This window comes from Physella acuta, unplaced genomic scaffold (assembly GCF_028476545.2).
Source record: "Physella acuta isolate Inbredline_101_S28 unplaced genomic scaffold, ASM2847654v3 ptg000809l, whole genome shotgun sequence".
Lineage (NCBI taxonomy): Eukaryota > Metazoa > Mollusca > Gastropoda > Physidae > Physella > Physella acuta.
In genome coordinates this window covers 125647-150289 of record NW_026732327.1, presented here as the reverse complement: position 1 = coordinate 150289, position 24643 = coordinate 125647, and the positions used below count along the sequence as shown (strand labels likewise).

Here is a 24643-nt window from a genome sequence, read left to right as displayed (position 1 = left end):
AAAAAAAACTACGAACATTGGGTCAATACATGGGAGAGATAAAAATCTGTTATTATAGTGGAAAGTTTGGCATTAGCTTATAAACTCCAAAGCATTTGTGTTATTATGTGTACATCACATTATACAGGCCTTTATATATATATATATATATATATATATATATATATATATATATATATATATATATATATATATATATATATATATATAATGGAAAGGCCCCGCGCGGATGGTTGGCTCTAGGCCCCGCGTATTCCTAACGCCGGCTCTGGTTGATTAGATTTAAAAATGTATTTTAAATACATAATAACGATCACGAAGGGGGGGGGTGACACCATGATGTAACTTGTAACTTTAGAGAAAACAATACTACACCCTAACCCTAACCGATTATAGATAAACATCATTAGATTAAATGTGAACACTTTAAAGCTTTTACCGGGGGGGGGGGGGGGTGAAAACAACTGCGTGACACCATGAGGTGCCGCACCGGGTGACACCCGACTTAGCGACGCCACTGTAGTTAGTGTTGTTGACTGCAGTGAATAAAGTTTATTCTGTTTTAGAGTATCGCTAAAAGATTAAATTTTAAAAAAAAATGTTAAATTTTAATGTTTAGCTAGAAATTCTATATTAATTTGGTATTTTAATAATCATTCCAATTTTCGTTTCTTTTGGATTTCACCCACCTAATTGTATAAATAATCGACGAAAACCGAGGTTTCACAGAAGTTACAAACCGAAACATTTAACATGAAAATATAGAAATCTAGTATTTTTAACAATTGTTTAGAGTCTAGATCTGTATATTAAATTATATTTGGCAATATTTCGAAATTTTATCTGGTTGTAGCTGTTCCCAATACAAACACAACTGCGTGACTTTTAATAAGAAAGTTAAAGCACACAAAAAAGTGTTGAAACTAACTACACTAATTATACATTAATTGCCATATTCAGATCTTAATAGATCTAGATATCTAGATCTCACTGTTCTATACCTGATTATCAATAAATCAGTGTTTAAAGCTTAAAGTATTATAAGAGAAAGTGAAGTTTAGGAGCAGTCTGTATCTCCATCATCTGACAGTCTTGACACTGACAGCTGTACGTCTACTGTATTGTAACTATTGTTACATTGTAGACTGTAGAATCATTCAGATAGAATTATCCGGTAGTCAAGAAATACAAACTTGTTACAAGACCTAAGCAACAACGTAGTCAAAAGTGAAGCCCACACAACAGTCAGACTTTCACACATTCATTGTCATTCTTATTCATCATCATTGCATACTCCTCTGTTGTGTCTAGCCAAAGTTAAGTAAAAATTTTAATTTAGTCTTGTCACTTATTAATATTAATTAGGCCTATTATTCGCCTATTATTTTAAAAGAATTTTTATAATAATATTATTATTTATGGAACTTTCATCGGCTTAGGCGCCTATCTTTATTATTATTATTTTATTTGCCCTCGAGGTCCCTGAAGTGAGAAGCAAATATCAAATAGCTGTAGCAGAGTAGCTACACCTCTCTACCAGAATTAGTTAGTGTCACTAACTAGTCATTAGACTCACTAGTGTTTTGGTTTTAGTTATTTACTATTTAGGGCAACTCTTTATTTGAGCCCACTTACTGAGTATTATAATATTATTATAATTTAATAGTACTTTTAAATTGAAATAAAATACGATAATACTTCAATCTAAACTGTTCATACTTACTAAATCTATTTAATAAGATGTAGATCGATTAAGTTCGGATTTAGTTCTAAGACTTATACTTATTGCTTTATTTTTATTTAAACTTTTAGTAATTTAGTTTGAAAGTAAATAACTGTAGTATATTGAAAATGGAAGAATTTGGGTCTTTTCCTGATGAGCCCAACCACTAATGGAAAAAGTGCATGCAGGAAAAGTTAAGCCCCCCCCCCCCCCCTCCCTATTTTAGCAAGCTCCAATTTAATGCACAAACGCAGCCTTGAGGCTTATGGTTCAGGTTAAAGGTACCAAACTACAGACCTCTTCATGCAAATTTTTAATGACGTCCCAATTTCACCCTCTGCATTAAAAGGGAACAAATTTTGTAATATCCTTTTTTTATAATCTTTTTTTGGGTGGCGGGGTTAACTTTTTGGCAGGATTTATCTGGAATAAGATTCAAGAGTTTTACCCCTGACCATTTAATTTTAAAAGCATGTTAAAAATTATAAACAATTTCAAAATGCACCTTCTTTGCACCCCCTTCCACCTTTATTCCTCATCCTAGTTATGCCTTTGAGACATGGTCGTTTCAGCAATTTCAGCAGAAATTTTTAATAGAATTGTTAATAAAATTTAGAAAAGACTGTGGAATTTAGGCGCGGCTTTAAAACATCAATTAATACTATATGCATTTCCATCTTCTTCTTCTTTCCATCTTCTTTAATTTTTACTTTCTCGTGTATACGAAGTATAGAGAAAGTATTGTAATCGTGCAAAAAAATCTCTTGAAATTTTAACAATTTTCACCGTATTACACCTCAGTCCTTCATCGCATCCAAAGTATAGAGGACTTATTATAATCGGGCAAAAATTATCAATCCAGATTTATCAAAATCAAGAGGTTTTATGCGTAATCCATTCTGAAAAACTGGGCTTTGCAATTCTGTCTGTCTGTCTGTGTGTGTGTGTGTCTGTGTATAAACACGATTACTTGAGTACCGTTACAGCTAGGTTGATGAAATTTCATATATAAGTATTTTATCAAAATCGTAGATCCGTATCAACTATTGAGCGATTTCCGATAACCGGAAGTGGTACTTTTCCTACTATGAATTTTTCAAAAGCGTATAACTTGAGTACTATTTCAGATAGATAAATGAGTAAAAGATCTAATTTTCTACCTTCTGTTAAATTTTGAGTAATTTACGTTGACCGGAAGTAATAATTTACGCTACTTCCGATTTCTCAAAAAACTAATGTAAATTTTTAAAGTACTAATAATATTGCGCACTATTATGCACTTTTTTATTTGGCGTTCACTTGGTGTGCAATGCTTTTGTCTACAAGATTTTATTCTATTTTTAAAACTTTAAGTATTTAAAATGGATTAAAAATCATGTCTTTAGCCTGAGTTCCCATCCCCTGTTGTTTTATATAAGAATATTCGAGAAAGTTTAGGGGAGATCACTCCCGGTTTATTATGTATAATAATTCTCTACATGTTATTGTCAATGTTTCCAAACAAAAAAACATAGATCTAATTGGTTCTGAGGAAATAGAGAGCAAATAGCTGGGACTATTAGGGAAAATAGCGTAGAAACCGATAAAATAATTTTTACAATTTTATTTGATTCACAAATAAAAATGAAATCGCTATTTAAAGTGTAGTCTACTTTAAAATTTTAGGCATAGATTGCTTTAGATATTTTCCTATTTGGTTGGTTGGTGTTTTAGTTTTATCTCCAGTTGTTTTTTTTTAAATCACCCACTCATCATCATATTATCAAGCATAGTTTCTGAACTCAAAGCCTCTTCAATCTAGATGATGTCTGGTACTCATTAGCAAATTATAACTGGAGTAACAGAGATATTCTAATAATGCCAATATTCTATAGCTTGCTATGACTAATCCTAAGCACAAAAATTAAATTCACTGGTAGACCCCACAAGATTAGTCTTATTCTTGATACTGAATTGCTAAAGATATTTGAAATGCTATATTAATTTAATAAGCCTAGTATAATCATTTATTTATAGCTAGTTTCTAAAATTGATAATAATTATAGGCCCATTTTTGCCCGCCTAAAAGTAGGTGATGTAAATTTTGTATCCACCTATCTCCAACAAAGACTTTACAGAGAAGCTTGCAAATTTGAACAATGGACAGTCTGTAAAAAACCAGATGTAGGTTTTTTCTGTTTTGAAACTGCCCCCCCCCCCCCCCACCACCATTTATGAGATGAGATTTTTAGACTACTCTCTACTCTTTGCACTTGAGTGTCAATTGTTGAAGCTTTTCTTGATGCTTCTTTACCTTTTTTTTTTTAACAGCATTCTACTACCATCCTTATATTCATGTTTTAGTTAATTTAGTTGATTTAATGTTTGCCAGGGATCCAGATTTATAAGCATTTGGTCATTTTGAAAGTGTAGTTTTGTGACTCAACTTTTGGTTACACAATGTTTAATGTTATATGTGGCCAGGTTTTAGTGTTTTAAATCCGTACTTTTGTTATACACAGATTACAGTGTCATGGATGGGGCAGTTTATATATTTTATTTTTGTATTAGACACTATTTGATGTTAAGGTTTTTTTGTTGATTTATTGCATCCTTATAATCAGAATGTAGTAATTCCCCATAATCCTTTTCACTTTTTTAAAAATATTTTATTTATGATTTTTAGTTATTTTTTTAAATCCCTTTTACTAATTGAACAAGAGCATTACTGCTAACCTGATAGTTCAGATTCCGGACTCAATTTTGTAGTACGTCCTTAGTCCACCAAGCTATGATGGGTACGTAATTCACATTTGGGAAAATAAGGTGGCTGGGCATAAAAAAAGTAAAGCTTCACTTTTCAGACCAAAAGATCCAGAAGGCAGATGAATTTGTGTTTATGTTTCTTGACATCAGCTGTGATGTGATCAGCACTATGTCCAGCTGTCTTTACTTTCCCCAACTCAAGGTCATCCTACAGTTACAAGTCTGAACTGATATCTAAACCCAAGACCTTCAGGCTAGTAGCCATCTGTGGTTGGGAATTGTGCTGTCTTTTTATATGCCCAGACAAAACTCTAACACCCCCCCCCCCCCCCCCCCGCACAGAAGGGAAAAGATGATGATGAATGGTTATTCTAGTTTAAGTACCAAGGGATAAAGTTTTTAAAATTTGAAAGCTATTTCTATTTTCTTGTGAAAATAATTTGGCTTAAAGGATGATTGTGATCAACTACTACTTAGTAAATCCTTCACCATCATCTATACGTGTTTGTTAGGATGCATCATTATGTATGTCACAACATAGAATCCTTAAGGATTAGTCAATATACCTGTGTAGTGTAGTTTTAAGAATATGAATGTATGTTGAGAACAAAAGTCCTTTTGAAGTTAATAATCAATTATTTTTTTAGATCTACATTTTAAAAACAAATTAGCCCTTACAATTGTTGATGATGGTTGAGGCTTCTATTTTAAATAATTTAAACAGTATTGTGTGATTTTTATTAAAACAGTCAAAATGGCCAGTAGTTATATTTCTGAGTATTTCAGTTTAACTGTTGATAGTGTGACCAGTTATGGCTTGTCTTCTTTTCATTTCATGTGAAATCAGCTGTAATTATAGATTGGGGATTTTTTTTTTATCAATCAGCCATTTCAAAGATATTCATGCTATTTTTAAAAAGGTCTTTATTTTAATAGAAATATTGCAAAGGAAGAATGAAAAATTTGGTTGTCCCTAGATCAATAATTGTTCATGTTTCGTAAGCCCAACAAAAATGTTTCTTCGAAAAAAAAAAAAACTGCCGGCTTCGCCTCTCGCCATTGACTATTTATCCACCATTTTAAACACTACCACCACTTTATATAGAGATGATCGTCATGGATTGGCCACCAAGGTGAAGGACGATGGTAGTACTTGCTGGTATAAATGGTTAGAAATCAATAGTGGTTGTGGATTTTATGTGGCCTATTTTCCTGTTCTGTCTACTTCCAACTTCGCAGCAGTGGGCGCGTAATTTTTTTAAAAAACTTTTTTTTTTCTTTTTATATTTTGTTTTGTTTTGTTTAAAAATTGTCCGGTTAATAGCAACTCTTTTTATCCGAGATTTGTTAATAAGAGAGTGCTAACTGGCGATCAGTCATGTAGAACTCAGTTATTAGCTGACACTCGGCTCAAACTATGACTGAGGTGTTGGCCTATTTTAACACTCGTGTCATTATTTATCAATTAGCTTAATGTCTGTTACACTAACTTATACCTAGCTTTTTTTTTTATTATTTTTAATTTTTTTTTACATAAAAAATAATCAACGGTATCGTGTTGCGGGTCTACATAATCCATCTTTTATTTATTCTCAACTAATTTCTTCCGGTTCACTGTAGATTTAAATTACTGTAAATGTTCTTGTTTTTTATTAAATAAACTCTTCACTGATCTCGTTGACTAATTAATATGACTCGTGTGGGTGTAATTTAGTAATGATATATTTAGCCATGTTACACGCCATGTCATTTAAATGACATGTATAGACGTACTTATTCGGTTCACCATTATCCGGATACCGTCCGCTTTAATCGCAAAGCAGCACTGGAGCGGGTTGGGCTGGGCAGACGGTGGTGCGGAAAACAACAACCACCGATGGTTGTGGTGGTGCAGTGTGCTATTTGTGGCTGTGTAGGAGAGAGAGATAGACACAGTGGAGCGCGGGGCCGAAAGACATTGGGAGAATCAATATGTTGTACACACAGGGTTGGAGGTGGTGTGTGTGTGAGGGTGGAAGGGGGTGTTGAAGCGTGTGTGTGTGTGTGTGTACGCCAGCGGAGTGGAGGGAGAGGGTGAGGAAGGAGGAGAGTAGACAGTAGATATGACGGGAGGGCAGGCTTGTGAGGGGAAATCGATGTTATAATATGACGAATGTTGTACAGTATTCCCCCACATGACACTGGTTGGTGTTTCAACACGTGCAGCCCTAGAAGAATAATCATGATTCCATTTTTGGACACAGACTAACTTCATTACACAGATTTGCGGGTCGCTCATCTGTTAAAAAAAAAATAGAAGAGAAAATAATTTCTTTACAATAAAAATATGTTTGAAATTTTGTCAGCCTTTGTTATGGGCATTGTTAGTCTTCTGTTACAGGCATTGTTAGTATATTTGTCTTATAATACAGGCATTGCTAGTCTTCTGTTACAGGCATTGTTAGTCGCCTGTTAGAGGCATTTTTAGTAGATTTGTTTTGTCTTATGTTACAGGCATTGTTAGTCTTCTTTTATAGTCGATTGTCTTCTGTTATTGGCGATGTTAGTCCTCTGTTACAGTTAGCGGCATTGTTTGTCTTCTGTTACAGGCATTGTTTGTCTTCTGTTACAGCTATTCAAAGTCCTGTAATAGCTATTGTAAGTCTTCTGTTATGGTCAATGAAAACTTGGCCCCTCCTCTCCACGTGCTAGAGCCACGTGAGGTTAAAGTGTATTAGATATTAAAGCTAAGGTCAGTCATTAAATCAGCGGAAATCTTGTAGAATAGACCATCTCTGTGTATGCTGTGATTCCCATAGTCTATATAAGACCTGGGTCCCCTATGTTACATCGTGTCCTCTAAAACAAGTCTTTATCAACGATAACATCATATTATAGAAAAGTGAGAAAAGTTTGTGTCCATCACAATATAAAAGGTTTAACTGATGCTAATAATACATTAAAATACCAGCATTGTAGCACACAATTTGTTGTACAATAGCGCGTTGATGTTGAATTTTTCTTTTTATATAGATCTAGGTCTGTTGGCTAGCTTTTCGCGTCTTAGTACCCCGGGTTTTCAGTAGAAAAATAAAGGAGATATAATACTAATGTATAACGGTGCATAGAAACTATACAGAGGCGTAGCGATGGGGGGGGGGGGGGGGGGCGGGGGGTACATATGTCCCCGGGCGCCGACCTTAGGGGGCGCCAAAATGGGTTGGGAAAACAAATTAAAATATCATTTTAGCTGCAGTTTTGCATTGTAAATATAACAAATATATGGGTGGGGAGTGCAAATCGAAAGTTTGAGGGGGGTTGAAAATCGAATCGAAAGTTTGAGGGAGGGGTGCAAATTGAAAGGTTGCTCCCGTGGGGTGGGGGGGGGGGGGCGTTAAATTAAAAGATTGTCCCCGGGCGCCGGGAAGGGTCGCTACGCCTCTGAAACTATATGTCCTGTCTACACATAAGCTTACAAATGTTCGTATGTTTAGTATTAAGGATCCCTATGGCCCTTCAATAGGGGACGGAGTGGTCTACCGGTAGAGAGCTGGACTTCTAACCCGTAAGTCTCGAGTTCGAATCCGGGATCAAGTCAGTAGACTCACGTTAGGGAAAGTAAAGGCGGCTGGGCGTAGTGCTGGCCACACTATCTCTTTATATGCCGAGGTCACAGAAACAACAATTACTTCACTTGCCCCATAGACCGTCAGGTTTGAAAGGGAAACTTTACTTTTTTTATCAACTACAGCTGTATTAACTTAATAGCGAGTTGCGCAGCTTGCGCCGTGACCTTTGTTGCCATGGTAATCATGGCTGTACCTTGAACCTAAATTCCATGTTTCCGGTTGCCCATTGGTAATTAAGGCCATGTCGCTTAAGGCGAAACCACAGCACACCTGATCTACGCATGTCGCCGTGCGCATCTTTGTTTTAACCTCAAGAGGATTTAGATTCAACACCTATTTTAATTTTTGGATCTCGTTTATTATCTTACAGAGGAGCAATGTGCTGAAATATAAGGTAAGAATCTATAAATAATAAGGTACTTAATATTTACATTGACATGCCCAAATGTTGACTAGACTAATAATTGGGTCTTCTAAAATTAACCTATATTTTAAAATTACGATTTCAATGGTCCGCAAGCCTAGGAAGGCTCACCGCGATAGAGCCTTAATTTCGCGCCAAATTTCCTGTGATTCTTACATTATTAAAATATCGCATTACTTGATTACTATTAGTATTACTATAGGCCTACTATTTTATTAATAATTTAGTTTAAGTAGCCTACATTACATTTACTAAATTATTACGGTTGATTAGGACAATTAGGTCTAGATCTAGACTTTACATTAATTTAATTTTAAGATTTTTACACAAGTTGACTTAAATTTTGATCTAGATATCTAGATCTAGACTCTAGAAAATAGAAAATTTAGACTCTAGTATAGATCTAGTAGTAAATAGGCCTAGAATAGATCTAGATGATATTATTAATAAGATAGATAGCCTAATAGATTCTGGATTTAGAAAAACGAATCCAGATTACTAGCTCTATTGATCTATACTCTATAGTTATTCTATAGTAACTAGATCTAGTCTAGATCAGATTAGATTTAGAATAGATCTAGATCTAGAAATCTAGTAAAAAATAATCTTTAGGCTTTAGGCCTAGATCTAGTTTAATTCTAGATCTAATTTAATCTATAGGCTAATAGGGCCTACACTAATCTAGATTCTAGACAAGTAAGAAATAAAAGGTGCTAGTTAATTTTGATATAGAGTCTAGATCTAGATTTAGATTCTAGATTTAGACCTAGAGTCTAGATCTAGAATCTAGATAAGTTAATTAATTATATAATTATATAAGTGTTCATCTAATTCTGCATTAAGTATTAAGTTGGACTAGGCCTATATCAATTCATTAATTAGCCTATTTATTTTAATTCAGTACATTTAGTAGATGAACACAATCATTTAATCATTATGTTTGATTAGGTCATACAAGTACTAGTCTAGATCTAGATCTTGTAAAAATAGTGAGACATTGTTAAATGGTTAAGAATAGATTTAGACTAGTGCAGGTATAATTCTCCATCAAGTAGGCCTATATATTTAAATTAATGTAGGCCTATGTAGTATGTATATATCCATAATTAGGCCTATTAAGGACAATTTTAGTACTTGATAATTTTATTAATATTAATTTAATTCTAGACTTGTGTGCCTAGAACTTGGGTCAGTTTGTTTTCTTTGTACATCTTATTTGCTTATAGGCAAGACCAACAAGGTGTAAGAAGGATTGCTAATGTAATCAGAAACTTGATGGCTGAGATAAAGCGGCGGAGGAGAACAGGCTTGTGACTGGGAATAGGTTGGTGGAACTTGTGTACAGCCCTTTCTATGTTCAACCCATGTCTCAGGTGGAAGTACATTCAGTAAGTATGGAGACTGAATTTATTTCTAATGTTTATATTTATTTTATATAGTTTGCAATATGTTGTGCTAGATTAAGATATATATTTTGTGAAATGGTCTGCTAAATTCTTATTCCATTTGCCCTTCTCTTTTCAGGTACAGTTTTCATGGAGATCCAGCTTTATTCAAGGCTCATCTTAAAGAGAATGATGTGGCTGCTGGGACATAACTTAAGTCTACATTCAACTGCTTGCTGATCTCAAGAAGCCTGGGGTTCTCATGCAGCGCTGCAAGCACTCAGGCTGATTGGGAAGTTAATTTCTGGTCCTTTGATAAAGCTCATTTACAAGAACGCAATGTGGCGATCAAATGTACTCTGTTTCTTAAAGTCATGGAAGCGTTGTTGACTTCTACTGAGCCTTTCTTGGTGCGACAGCTGGAGTGGTATCTGACGGGAAATCTGATTTGTGTCCAGCTGACTCATAAGTGGGAGCAAGGTGATCAGGGTGTGTCGCAATACAGTGGAAGGACTATTAAAAGGGTGCCAGCAACAAAATAAAAGTCTGCTCTTTACACCATAAGCTACTGGGCAGAGGATGAAGATAATGCTGAGGATTTCAGTCATCGGGCAGAATCACTGGTGGTTGACTTTATAGGAATCTTGTTTTTCTTTCTGAATAATAGCTAATCAGAATTTCAGAGTACTTCTTTCATTTTTAGTATAAAAATGAACTTTATTTTTTAAACATTAGTGTTTTTGTAAATTGTTACTGAAAAAATGATTGCTGTGAATTGTAAACTTATTTTGAAAACTAATACTAACAATTTTTATAATTAAGTTTAGTGTTCATAGTGTAAAAAAAATATTACATTTTAATTAATTACTTAACTTATTTTTCATGGTAATTGAAATCAGCTAGATAATCCTAGAATCAGTAGTCAATGTGCTTCTTTTCCTTAGATGTGCTAATTGTATCTAAAGATTAATTATAATTGATACTTTAGAAAATTGTTTTAACACTAAAGAGACTAAAGTGGTCCAAGAAATTTTTCGTCACCTATTTTATTTCCAGCATACATTCAATAAATGGGTTAGATCTACATCTACTAGTAATTATACTTTAAACCAATATTTTAATGTTTATTCCTTGATAATTAATACTACTTTTCTTCTTAAGAGGGATCGTAATGAGAAGAGGCTAATTTCTTGATTATGTAACTGTTTTACAGTACTGTGTTGATCGTAGATTATACAAGGGCTAAATTTAGGTTGTCACTATGTAATTTATTTCTTTGCTCTTATAAACATATTTTTAAATTATTGCAAAAAATCTTTTTTTTACTTTGCCATTCTCCTAAATGTTTCTATTTTATTAGACAAAATTAAAATTCATGTGGTAATCTGATTACTGTATTTTAATAATTTATATTTCTTTTAGCAAACATTGAAATGTCAGTATGCATAGTTCAGTAGTAATAAACACTGGTACACACTTTGACAGCTGTTTTCTTTTTATTTTGTTCTATAATTTTATTATGGCCTCCTGATATAGACACTGAATATCAGGGGGGGGGGGGGGGGTTGAGAAGGTATCGTAAAGGCAACCAGTTGCTACTTCCATTTTCCATGTGGTGTGTGTGTAGGTCTACTCTACTTCATCTACCCAAGTAATAACGTTCATCACAATTACATTAAAGAACTTGTGAAGTAATATGTGCTTATGCATTTCTATTATATAATAGTAGTAACAGTATTAAATATTAATAAATCGATTTACAATAACTAGATCTAGTTTATTTTAAACCTACATTAATTTTTTTACACGGAGTAATAAGTCAATAATAATATATGAATCATGAATGGCATTAAATTACTCAGTCAATCATATCCAGTCCAGTATAACTTAGGCTTTAAGCTTGATTATAATTTTTTAGTTTTAAAAAAATGCGAATCCCGGATGATGCAATAAAATTATAATTTTTTAATTTTTCGAAAAATGCGAATCCGTGATGATGCAATGAAAAAACCATCGGTGCCAACTTTTTTTCTTGCGTAACATAGACTTGAATGACGAAGGTCTAAGCTGTTTAAGCCACGCCCACAAATTTTTAAAAGGCCATATCTTAGCTCCTAATTAAGCTAGAGACACAAAATTGGTATCAATGTGTAGGGAAAAAAATCCTGTTTGTTTGTGGTATAATTTTACTTGAAATTAGTGGAGTTTAAAAATTACGATAGCAGGATCATCCAGATTTTCTTCATTACTATATTATACGTTGGGGGGGGGGGGGGGGGTTTCGTTGAAATAATAATGTCATTATACGTCTTTAATTAATGACTTATATTAACCATAGATACAACATGGTTATCTCTCGCATAATATTGTGTTTATGGGAGAAAAAAGTTAAGGTGTGTGGCCATTTTTATAAGGGGTAGAGGTGGTGTATAATTATATACATTATTTCACGCTGCCTTTTTACATTCTTTATGACGAAGTTAATGTTGTTTAGAGCTGTTGTAAAAATATGTTGTGGCTACCGGCTTAAGCATCAAATGGTTCCTAATGAAGGCAAAAAACGTGCTACGATTCACTTTTAAACATTTTGCTACATTTTTTATGCAGGGGAGGGGGTCCTAGGAATGTATTATATGATGATGGTGGCAATGTCATATAACTTCCAATGGTTTAATGGTGGGGTCAAGTGGGTTCTAATTGTGTAATAAAATGTGTGCACGGTATAAAGATCTATGTAAGTATAAGCGTTACATAACGTTATATGGGGAAGGTAGTTTTTTAAAAAACGTATATGTATATATATGTATATATTTATATATATGTAATATATATGTATATATGAATATATGCGAGGTACCTCTTGTGTGTATCACTAGCTTGTATCTAAAGCCCTGTTTAATAACTGTGTAGACGCTGCAAAACCTCGTAGACTTTATGTTTATTAAAGCCTGACGCTCTTTGTGTGAGCTCTATGTCGAGGGTTTTTTTCCCTCCTATTATTGGATTTGAATTCACTGTGCAAGATGCGTCCATAGTGATCATGTCTTGAGCCGCAGATGAGCTTTGTAAATTTATTTCGAAAATTAGAGAGCTCTGCTCAGAGCAGAAAACAGCAGTTAGCAGTACACTGGTGAACTTGTTTCCAACAGCGAGAATAACCGGGGACCAACAAATCATATAATCTAGTGTTTGATTCTGCGAACTCTGTTCTTCTCAGAATAGGAAGGGCAATGTGGGCGTCACATTTCCTTCTTGTATAATAATATATAGCCTACATGGGGCGTCCAATGTCCGCCCGGGGCGGAGAGCAACGCCGTTGTAACCAGGTTCTACAGACTCATCTAACCGTACTGCTTAAATATTTTCATGAACATATTTCGGTGTGAAGATACAGCTACAGAGCGTGAATGTCTGTCATTGCATTTTATGTTTAATTATGCAAATTATTTTTAAATGCGATCTCCAATAGCCATCATTAACCTTTGCCCTGTGGAATAAGCCCGTGGCACAATGGTATCTAGAGTTCACGTGTCGTATAAGTATCTTAGAATCATCTTCAACTGACCCTCGGCGACCCCGCATGTGTTTACTGTGAGTGAAGACAAGAAAAAAAAAATTAAAAGTCTAGTGGTTAGCCGCGGAATCGAGAATTAATTGGGTCTTGTCATGTCATAGAGGCCATCGGGGTTGCCTTCTCTTGACCTTGAACCGCGGCACATATAGCGCGACAAAGACGTACCATGTTTTTTCTAAAAATAAAACGGCTCTAATCTATGTTGGGCCTGTGACGCTTGGCTATGTGACGAACAGATGTTGAGTCTAGATACCTATTCACCTATCAATTTGTTATGCCAAATAAAACTCGTTCTAAAATATTTTTATTTGGTGAAATATTATTTTTATTGAAATTTTAAGAAATTGAGCGTATTATTACTAATGGCGTGTTTTTTCCTAGGTCTATTGCCAAGTCGACTCTGGAGAAATATAGCCTAATTAATACAAATGAATAGGGTCCAGTATAGTCGCACCTGGAGCCTAGTCATTAATGCATATCAAATTATTTAAAGTTAGCATATATTCAGTTTTCTGCACGCCCTTCTAAAATTAATTCTTAGGTTTATAATGTGCTGTGTAAGTAAGTGCACAGCTTGCGAAGTCTAAGCTGTCTAGACACGCTAGGCTGTATTGACAGAATTGACTTGACGATAGCCTGTTTTAGACAGGTTAAAGACTATTGATAGCATTGACCAGACTTGGCTTGTTTTGTTTTGGTGCGTGTGCTGTTCCGTTCTGAATCCACAATTAATATTGACTTGACAGACTAAAAAAATGGTGTTGTTTTTTTTTTAAGTTTTATTTTCTCACTAGTCTACCAATACACAATATTTACACCGGGAAAAAATGTAATTTAAAAAATATTTTCTCACCACGAAGTATTTGAATTAATACTCTTGTTTCCATGGACACGTAGAACTCACATATGGCATGTCTAGACAATAATTAAGATATTTTCGGGCTTGCTCTTATTTTCTCTTTGTTTTGTGACATGGCTGATTATGGAAGTTGTTTTGTTCTATTTTGCTTACCTGTCACCATCTTTGTTCGACCAGCTAAAAGGGATTGGAGCCGGATTCTCGTTAGCGTCTTCACAAAACAAAGCATGAACTTTGAATTTAGTGCTGGGTTTTGCTGTTGCTTTTTTTTTTTCATTTTTACTTTACTTGGCTTGACCTCTCCACCTTGGATGGACATTCCAATCTTGGTTTTACTTAACCCCATCTTAGACTATCCCCATCTTGGATTGACTTATTCTCATCTCGAAATGACCTATTCCCATCTTGGATTGAACTATTCAGTAGCGTAGCGAGGGGGGGGGGCGGAAAATCGAAAATAAATTGAAAGGTTGAGGGGGGTGGAAATCGAAAGTTTGAGAGGGGAGTGCAAATCGAAATCTTAAGGGGGGGGGGTGGAAATCGAAAAGTTTGTCCCCGGGCGCCGGGAAGGGTCGCTACGTCTCTGGAACTATTCCCATCTCGGATTGACCTATCTAATATTCATTGACCTATCCCCATCTTGGTTTGACTTATCCCCATCTTGGATTGACCTATCCCTATCCTAGATTAACCAATCCCCACATTCATTGCCCTATCCCCATCTTGGATTGACCTATCCCCATCTTGGATTGACTTATCCACATCTTGCTTTTGTCAGTTTCTTCTTGGTGAATTTTGTTGTTCTTATTGTTATATTTCAGTTTTATTTTTATACTTTGCCGACTCCGGTTTTTATCAACTAAATTTTGTCTTGGTGTCTTAAAGCTGGCTACCTTTGCTGTAATTTGTAAAAGCGTTAAAACTCATTGAAGACTTTCCTTGGAGTTCTGAGCAAACCAAAGAGTAATCACGTGGTGAATCAATCCACGGTTACTTGAGTGATGTGAAGTATTCTGCTCATTCTTCAAGCTTACAGTTAGCGTGATAGCTCAGTATATATCCTTACTTGAACACCTCCACCCCCTCTCTTTTATTTCGCCCTCCCACCCTCTTACTTGAACACCTCCACCCCCTCTCTTTTATTTCGCCCTCCCTCCCTTACCACCGTATGCCTACACATTAGCTGAAAGCCAACAGTAGCCAACGCTACTCGACTATCTGTAAGCTTAGCACACTGTACTACTCGGCACAGCTAGTGTGTGTGTATGTGTGTGTGTGTGCGTACACTGCAAATCTGCCGCCGCCATCATTGCCGATATGGCCACAGTTTTCTACTGGTAATAATACCAGAGGCGTCTTTTTTTTCTATCGGTGACTCTCAAATGATAAGCTGATGTTATTTTAGTCATTTTTATGAAATTCATAATACACCGTCTTCTCTTTAAGGTGAAGCATTTGTCTAGTAATGATGATCAGGTCATTCAGGGACGCCGTTAAAATATGTAATGAAAAAGTGAATTAACGAAACGCCTCTGCACTCCCAACCCAACCACCCCAGACCTCCTCTTCCGGCAACCTAGTTCGCTGTGTACAGCACAGCGTGTCCGAGTATAGACGTGTCCCAACACGCTAGCGGATAGAAAGAATAAATAAGAGAGGACAGAGTGAGGAGCCAGGGGAGGTAATCGTCCTCTCTTTTTTGGGCGTGCGTTGGAAGGAGTTTTAAAAATTAATGGGACTTTGAGTGGGACTTTTTAAAAAATTGAGAATCGCGTCAAAAAATGTACAACAATTAATTTATGGTAGTAAGCCTGTTTCAGAACTTATGGTACATTTACAAAAGTAGCTATTTATGTTGCATAACTACATTATATCTTCCCCGTCAAACACTATGAAGTAGATCCAGATCTATACATTCTTATGATTCGTGGCGATAGTGAGGTGTGATGATCGACTTGTATCCAAGTTAAATAAAATGTGTACAAGTGATCACTTGGTGCACTGTTAGATAGATCTATTTGTTCTAAAATCTAGTTAAATAAGATCTGATGTCTTATGTCAAGTGTGGGGCATTTTTTGTATATAGATCTAGATCTGTGTTAGTAGTTGTGTCATGAAGTGATTACGTCATCGTGACACAAAAGTATATTTTTTAAGAATAGGCCTTGACGTGTGTATATCCACGTGCTTTTCAATAAAGAGGGTGTCACTGGTCCTAAAAGAGGAGGCAAAGAAGGAGGAATGAAAGAGGAAAATAGCGCATGCGCACTAGTTTCCTCAACTTTCATTGGTTAAGATGATAATTATGCAGATCCACTGACGTTGTCGGCTACAGTGTTGGGCGCCTTCTTAATCACGTGATCAGAATCCGCCATATTCACCAAATAGTGTTGAAAACTTATCATGGATGACATTAAGTTTCCTTTACTATAAATAACGATTCCGGTTTAAAGGTGTTAAATTATATGAATGGTAAGACTATGTCAAATTCACCTGCATAATTTTTCATTACATAATACTTTCTATTGTATAATATAATGTGGTAATTATAATTTAGGCGAAAATGGACTTCACAATGTAACCATAACTCTTATAACGCTAACGCAGATGGGTAAACACCGGTCTACGAGACGACTTATAAAAGCCTTTTTTTTTCTGTAAAATTTTGATTTCCTCCCTTAGTATCCTGGTTTAATTTTTTTTTTTAATTTAAGAGCATCAGCTTTAATAATGGGCATGCACAGTAAACTTAGAGTAAACAATTTTATTTATAAGATCTAGACTCTAGATCTAATGAAGATCTAGAATATAACTTTATTATTAAGAATAATAGAATTCAACTCACTGATTGACTGGAGTAAACATTTCTTTGTTGATAATTAATCAATTGAATCAAATGTTCAAGACTCAAGCAAGATTAGATTAAAATTTGATTAGATCTAGATGTCTAGATCTAAATCTTGATTTTAGAATCTATTCTAGATCTCTAGATTAGAATTTAGTCTAGAGAATAGGCTATTTACGTAGACCCACCCCTCCTATTTCATAGATTATAATTTATATTTATCTAGATTCTAGTCTTTATGCCTTATGGGGCCTAGTGAATTGATTCATCATTGATGGATTAATTTTACAACAGAAAACACTTAAGGTTAGCTGACTAACATCAATGAATAGATATAGACCTTAATTTAATAACTTAATAAGACATAAGACCTTAGTTAAGTTAGTAGTATGAAGAAGTCAAGAGATGAAGACTAGATCTAGATTTCTAGATCCTAAGTGAAAAAAATCTAAATTCTATTCTAGATCTAGATTCTACATCAGTTTTAATTTTCTAAGCCTAAATGTTTTAGATTCAAATTCTAAAATATACTGAGGTTGCTTAAATAAATAGATCTAATACTAATCTGCTTCACTGACACTTAACTGTACTATTTAATGGCCTACTGCCCTACTAGACTAGATCAACAATGTTAGTAATTATCCTTGTTAAAAAGTCTTGAATAGTCAAAATGATTTAGATCTAGACTAACCTTCAGCTTTAAGTGATTCCCAGAAAGATGTGCAACAGAAAAAAGCGCAAACATAAAATGTGCAAAAGATGTAACATGTCAATGAATTTTCATTTAAAAAAAAGAAGTCTAGTGCAGTTTACAAAACTAAAGACCGTCGCCTATACCTTTTCTGTGTGCAGAAATTTCTGTGTGCACTTTTTTCTGTTGTAAATCTTTCTGGTCACCGCTTTAAGGTTATAACATCTCAAATTTATTAGGCCTATTATTTGCCTAATTTTAGTTATAGAACTAACAAGTAGTTGTAAAAGCTTGGTATATATATGCATGCCTGAATATCTCTTTCCAGTCAGTGAATGTTCTATAAACATTACAATTACATATTTCTGTTAGTTATCTATGTGGGTTTTTTTTTTAATTATCCTATCGATGTATAGGCTGATGCCTATTATTATGTTATTCCTAAGCTGAAAAGTATTTTTTATGCCTAACCATTATTCTAGCACTGATCCCACCCTGAAGAAACTAGGAAAGTCATTTACCCACATAATGCGTAAAGTCAAATATTTGTCTACCCCTTTGCATACCACTGTTGAGATATAACTTGGAAAGTTATTTTAATTTTTAGGAACATATTGCATGGCATTGTAGTCCTACTTAGCTAGTCTGAGATAAGTACATTCCCAGCTGGCCTACATTTTAATTTAATTCAAGGTGTCTGGTGGGTGAACACAGCTTAAGCCTACTATAGCTATCTTAATAATCATACATTTAAGTTCATGGGAAGATTCAACTTAAATTTGCTAATATCTTTGAAATTAGTGGAATATTGTTTTTCAAAAGTGGCTATTTTTAAGCTTGTATGTATATAGAACATTTTCTTACCAGCAATAAATAATTAAAATGCATCTAATTGTTACTAGATTTTTTTCTTGTGTATTTCTAAGTTAAGGAAAATATCTTGGAATTATTTTATTTTTCTGTTGTATTCAATACTTAAAAACTTCATTTACACACAGGTAAATATATAGGCCTATCTAACATAGAAATTTATTTCTACAGATGGCTGACAAGGCATCTGGTGATGTCAAAAAGAAGGAAACCACAGATCACGTAAAGAAAAATAATGCTACAAACGGAGAAGTACAAAAAGAGAGGAAAATTACTGATGAAAAAAATGTCACTGAGAATGGATATAGTTGCAATGGAAAGACAGAAGAATCAGAACATAACTCAGATGATGTTTCAAGTGAAAACGATTGTGAGGATGTTAAAAGTGACTCCAGTGTAAGTTCTGTAAAGAGTAAGACCAACAAAGAAAAGTCATCTTATCATGAAACTGTATCCAATAATTCTGGTGTTATTGATACTTGTAAAAAGAAAACATCTAAAAACCAAGAAATAGAAAACACTGACCAAGAGTTCGAAGCAGCTGATGTCATTCCAGAATGTGATAAAATAATCTGTGATATTGACACACCTAAACAAAAGTCTGGGGCTACAAAATCAAAAGTTAAACCAGATGACGTTGAAAACATTGATAGTAGTGATGGTGATGATATAACAGATGCTAGCATGAATGAAAAGGATAATTCTCTTCCTGAAAATACTTCTGAGAAAGATGGTGACATTCCAGCTAAAAAAGATAAAGAAGGTGATAGTGAAAAAGAGAATAAAAAGAAAATATCTACCCTTGATGACAATAGTATGGATGTTTCAATAGAGGAAATTCAAGAAAAAGAACCTGATAAGAAGAGAGGGAAAAGATCATCAGAAAGGTTGGACTCAGCTGGTGATGATATTGAGATTATTGGAGAATCTAAGGTTGTGCAAGTTAATACAAATAAAAATCTCTCACAAAATGTAGTTTTTGTACCAGCTTCTCTGACTAGCTCAGGATCTTCAAAAAGTGCAGCAAATCAAGGTTTCACTGCAACAAACAGTAACCTTCTGATTACATCTTCCTTACAGAACCCTGTAGCTGTTCAAAATATTGCCGCTTCCGCTCATGCTAATGTGCCATCTTTTTTGGCATCAGGAGCATCTAATTCATCACCAGGTTTTGTTTATTCTGCAGCTGGTGGTCAAGTTTCTCAGGGTGTGTCTCTGCTCACGCCTATTGTTGCACCTCCAAAGCCTAAATCTAGTTTGGACCAAATCGAGCTTATAAGGTGGGAAATTCAAAATAGAATAAACACCCGTCCTAAGTATTTTAAGCCTAATTCCTCCTCTGAATTAGGTCCTCTAGCAAAATTCTTATTTGACATAGGCTCAGACTTGATCAAAGAATCTGTCTATCATGATCTTGTAAAGATACAGTCTAAAAAGAATGATGATGAAACACTAACTGACAAAGAAAGAGATGACTTGGAAAAGTTGAAAGAAATTGAGAAAGATCTATATGCCACTATCGGACACTTGAAATTAAAATTGAAAAAGCGTTGCAATGGTTGTAACTTTCAAACTGAATCCAATAATGTCATGTTTTTACACAAGCAATATCCTCACGAGGACAACAAAAATTTAAAGTGTGCTCATTGTTCTTTTATAACAAGGCAGGTAGTGACATTTAAGTTTCATTTAGAAGCTGAGCATGGAGTTCAGCCAAAACTTCCTGAGAAAAGAGCTTTCTTTGAATGTGATATGTGTCCTTATGAGAATAATCAGCAACAGAAGTTAATATTACATAAACAGCGGTGTATCAAACAGTTTCGGCCTTTATTTAATCTTCACCCTGGTTGCCTTTCCGGTGCCGAAATTAACTTGTGTTTAGAAAACATATTTTACAAACCAGTTATTCCAAAGAATTTGAAGATATTACAGCAAAAGCATGCTCAACAACAAGCTGCACTAGCCGAGGCCAGACGTCAGCAAGCTCAAATGCAGGCCCTAGCAGCTCAAAAGAATGCTGCTGCTATTGCACAAAGGAAACAGCAGCTGCTTGCACAGCAAAAATTTCAGGCTCAACATCTAACCCCTCGAATAACAGCAGGTGGTAAAATGCCAGTTCCTCCCAAAGTCGCTGGCGTTCAGCAACCACAGATTCGCTACAATGTCAGAACTTCAAGACCAACAGTTGCCAACATGTTGAATGTTAAACAAAATCAAGGGACACCCCCTGCATCAGCTACACCCAACAGCACTGCTGGTGGGTTTGAAGTTTGTGAAATTTGTGGTGGGTATGTGAAAGATCGCAAGGCTCTTCGCATTCACTTCTTTTATGCTCATAGAATTGACTTGCCTTTTAACCTATTTGAGCGTCACCAAGCACCTTTGTACTGTGCTACATGCTACGTTAGATTTTGGACAGCTCAAGGTCTACGAAAACATATAGATACCCACAAGGAAGAAAACCAAACTCGTGGAGTTGTTGGTAAATGTATCTCTTGTGGTCATCATGTACTTAATCTCTTATTACACATGCGCATTGTTCACAACAGAGAAATGCAGCATTATATTAATGCTTTGATGTGTATGTTTTGTGGTGGACATTTTACCTCTCGTCAGGAATGTGAACGCCATATAGTAAAAACTCATGGTACAATAGATCCTCTAACAGGAGCCTTGAAGTCAGGTGGAGCTGGTGGTGGTGCTACCCCACCGGCAGCAAATACAAAAATAGCAGTAGCGCCAAAGAAAACGCCAGGGACAAACAGTTCTGTAAAAGGCAGTGTCTGTGTATTGTGTAATCTAAATTTTGGGCGCAATGTGGACCTCACACGTCACTGTATGCGCATGCATCACACTTGTATGAAGTGCGGAATGGTAGTGATTGACAAGGCATCCTTAATGAAACACACCTGCCTGTCTTCACCTAGTGGCACTCGAGATTGCACCATGTGTAGTGAAACTGGTTTCCATCCAGCATATTATGTGAAACATTTGAGAGATAAACATTTGAAAAAGTTCTCTGTTAAAATCAGTAAGCTGAGCAAAAGAACAATTGAAAAGTGGACAAAACGCCCATATCCATTTGAAGACCCAGAAGAGATTCTAGTTGAAATTTCAGATTCGGATGAAGAAAAGCCCCGCAAAAAGCGTAGAATGGGACCAGCATGCAAAGTTGGAAGGCGCCGTGAAAATTATACCAAGTCTGACGTTGTGCTAGTTAAAGATGATGATGATAGTGAGGTGGTCGAAGTAGAAAATCAAAACAATAGTAAAACAGATTCACAGAGTGATTCCGCTACACATGAGCCTAAGGGTCATAAAGAAGAAGAGTCCATCTCCACCCACCAAACTAAAGTTGACAGTGTTCAAGACATTAACACAAATACAAATGATGCTAAGGAAAAGAATTGTAAAGATGTAGAAAATGACCATCCTACAGATAATGCTAAGGAAAAGAATTGTGAAGATGATAATGTTAAAGAAGATGAAGGCAGTGCTGTCTGTGAGACACCTGATACTGCAGAGAGCAACAAAAGAAAATCCTTGCCTAATTCACCAAGCTCTGAAAATGAAGAATCATCTGCAAAGAGGCAAAAAACAGATTCATAAGGCCTTATTCATGTGCTGCTTAAATCACATCTTCAATCTCATTCCATTTATTTCCATTTGTATAGGCAATATTTTTAAGGTGAAGTTGTGGTTGATTCCCTTGAACCTAGTTTTGTTAAAGTTTTTATTATTTAGTAAACTTTTGTAAATGTGATCCTACTTGTTTTGTTTAGAAATAAATCTTTATTTAGGCTGTATAAAATACAAAAAATATCATATACAATTAAAATACTCTGCAGAGTTTAAATCTGGAATTAATGATTACTTGTGAATCTAGTTTTATGATGATGTGTTTGTCTGATACACCATTAATTTATACTGTTAAATCATTTTAAAAAATCAATTGATTAGGGCTCAAGATCAGAGCTCACATTTTTAAAAGTAGTATTTAACATTTTGGATTCCTGTTAATCATAAATACCAAGGCTTTTTTTTTTTAATTTCTACATTGCTACACATAACATGGATAGCTGTATAGAATGTTTTTTATATTTAAAGAGAAATTGTATTGTTCATGCTGCAAGTACCACACCTTGCAATTGTCTTACACTTTACAGCGGTAAATTTTAACTTGCTGCTCTAAAGTTAGGTCATTACCTTATATTTTAGTAATAGACTAGTACAAATTACTATTCTGTGTTGAGTAAATTACCTGTAAATTAATGAGGTGCCTTGTAGTTTTGACTCATGAATGATTTTAAATGTGAAAACAGGTTGTTACAAATGTTTTTAAAAATGCTTAAAGATAACAATTTTAAGTGGCAGTTTGGTTGTTTTGTTTTTTTTATGTAGGTATTTTTCTTTTTTTAAAATAACTAAAAGCACCAACATCCCTTGCATTTTTTATGTATTGTACATTTAATTTTTATCCTAAATTGTTTTTTTATTTCATATTTTGGGGAGTAATTATAAAATATCCATAATATATTAATGTTTGTAAACTGACAGACTTTGCAAACTTCCTAATTTTTTCTTTTGTTTTTTTTTTTTTCATCAAATTTCTTGATGGTTGGTAATTAATAATAATAATGTCATTCAGAGGGAGATCTTAGAATTTTCTAACTATTCAAAGACAAATTTTAAATGAGTGGAATCTGAATACCAGACAAGTGGGGGACAGAGGTGATGTAGATATGGGTGCAAACCACATTGTTTCTGAATGAGACTAAGACCACATGATCCTCTTTTTTTTTTTTTTAAATCCCTTTTTTTTTTTTTTAACTATGTATATAATATGCACGTAAACGCATTATGATGTATTTCATAGATAATCATGGTGAAGGTGATCAGAAAGATGCATATTAAACTAGCTTTCATTCTTACATAAATTTCTAAAAGTTATATGCAAATAAAAGTTGGCTACTGTTGCTCAGAATATTTCTAGGAGAACGGGTAACTTAAAAATTTTTTATCTCAAAACTGGAAATGTTTAAAATCTCATAGTACCGGTATTTGATTAAGCACTGTTTAGGTACATCAAAAAGAACCAGGATCTCTTGACTTGTTACTTCTCACCTTAGCTATTATGAAATGGGGTTGTTTTTTTTTTTTGTTATTTTTTTCTAAGCTGTGTTGCATTTTTAGTTATGAAATCCAATGGGTTTAATGTACCTGATGCTAGTGGCTGAATGAGGACATGTTAAAAATTCAGATTCTGGTGGGCATATGGACCTAAAATTCTACTGCTCAGCTTCTTAAGATTAATTTGCTTGAGAAATTTGCTGATGTATGGTGTATAATTCTAATACTTGTTTGTTTAGCTGATTATTTCATCTTTTCATTTGCTTACTTTAAAATAATCTGTCAATAATTACTATGAACTTGTATATAAATGTGGTTGTACAATTTTGTTGAATTAGTAACCACTACATATTAGTGCATGCATTAACTTTTAGCATATAAATATAATTGTCTATACATATTTATGAGATAATTTTTATATTCTTAAACAGTAGTCATGCATAATTTATTTTGTATATAACAATTGTTTGAATCACTTTAAAAAAAAACAACCAAGATAAGTTATTGGGTATTGTCGCTGCTGCCAACATTTACGTAATCATATTTCTAGTCTTGCCTTGTGTTTGACTTACAAATACTATCTGTTTGCTCATATTTTACTGTATTCTATCTTGGTCCAACTGTCTGTTAGTTCATCTGCTATGGTTTGTGTCATTTTTATTTTCCCCAGATTTTGAAGCACTTTTTCATTTATATGAGCAATTGATTCAAGTTGTTACATTATTAATAAAAATGTTGTCAGATATATTACCCTGTTTTGTAATTCTTTTTTATTTTTTTTTTGTAAAA

General features: G+C 34.5%; 1 protein-coding gene and 1 long non-coding RNA gene across 3 annotated transcripts; both read left to right on the top strand.

Moving 5' to 3' along the window:
• Positions 1-8227: 8227 nt before the first annotated feature.
• On the top strand, positions 8228-11367 carry LOC131951366 (uncharacterized). Its single transcript, XR_009388420.1, has 3 exons — positions 8228-8470; positions 9727-9888; positions 10025-11367. It is a non-coding gene; the product is annotated as an uncharacterized LOC131951366 (long non-coding RNA).
• Positions 11368-16644: 5277 nt separating this feature from the next.
• LOC131951368 (MOG interacting and ectopic P-granules protein 1-like) lies at positions 16645-24599 on the top strand. 2 transcript variants are annotated; one of them, XM_059313755.1, is made up of 2 exons: positions 16645-16790; positions 18896-24599. In XM_059313755.1, exons 1-2 carry the CDS (start codon positions 16788-16790, stop codon positions 22331-22333), a joined length of 3441 nt encoding a protein of 1146 aa, XP_059169738.1. In that variant the 5' UTR covers positions 16645-16787; the 3' UTR covers positions 22334-24599. The 2 variants fall into 2 exon arrangements, with proteins under 2 accessions (XP_059169738.1, XP_059169739.1); XM_059313756.1 differs by lacking the exon at positions 16645-16790 and adding an exon at positions 17400-17469.
• Positions 24600-24643: the final 44 nt, after the last annotated feature.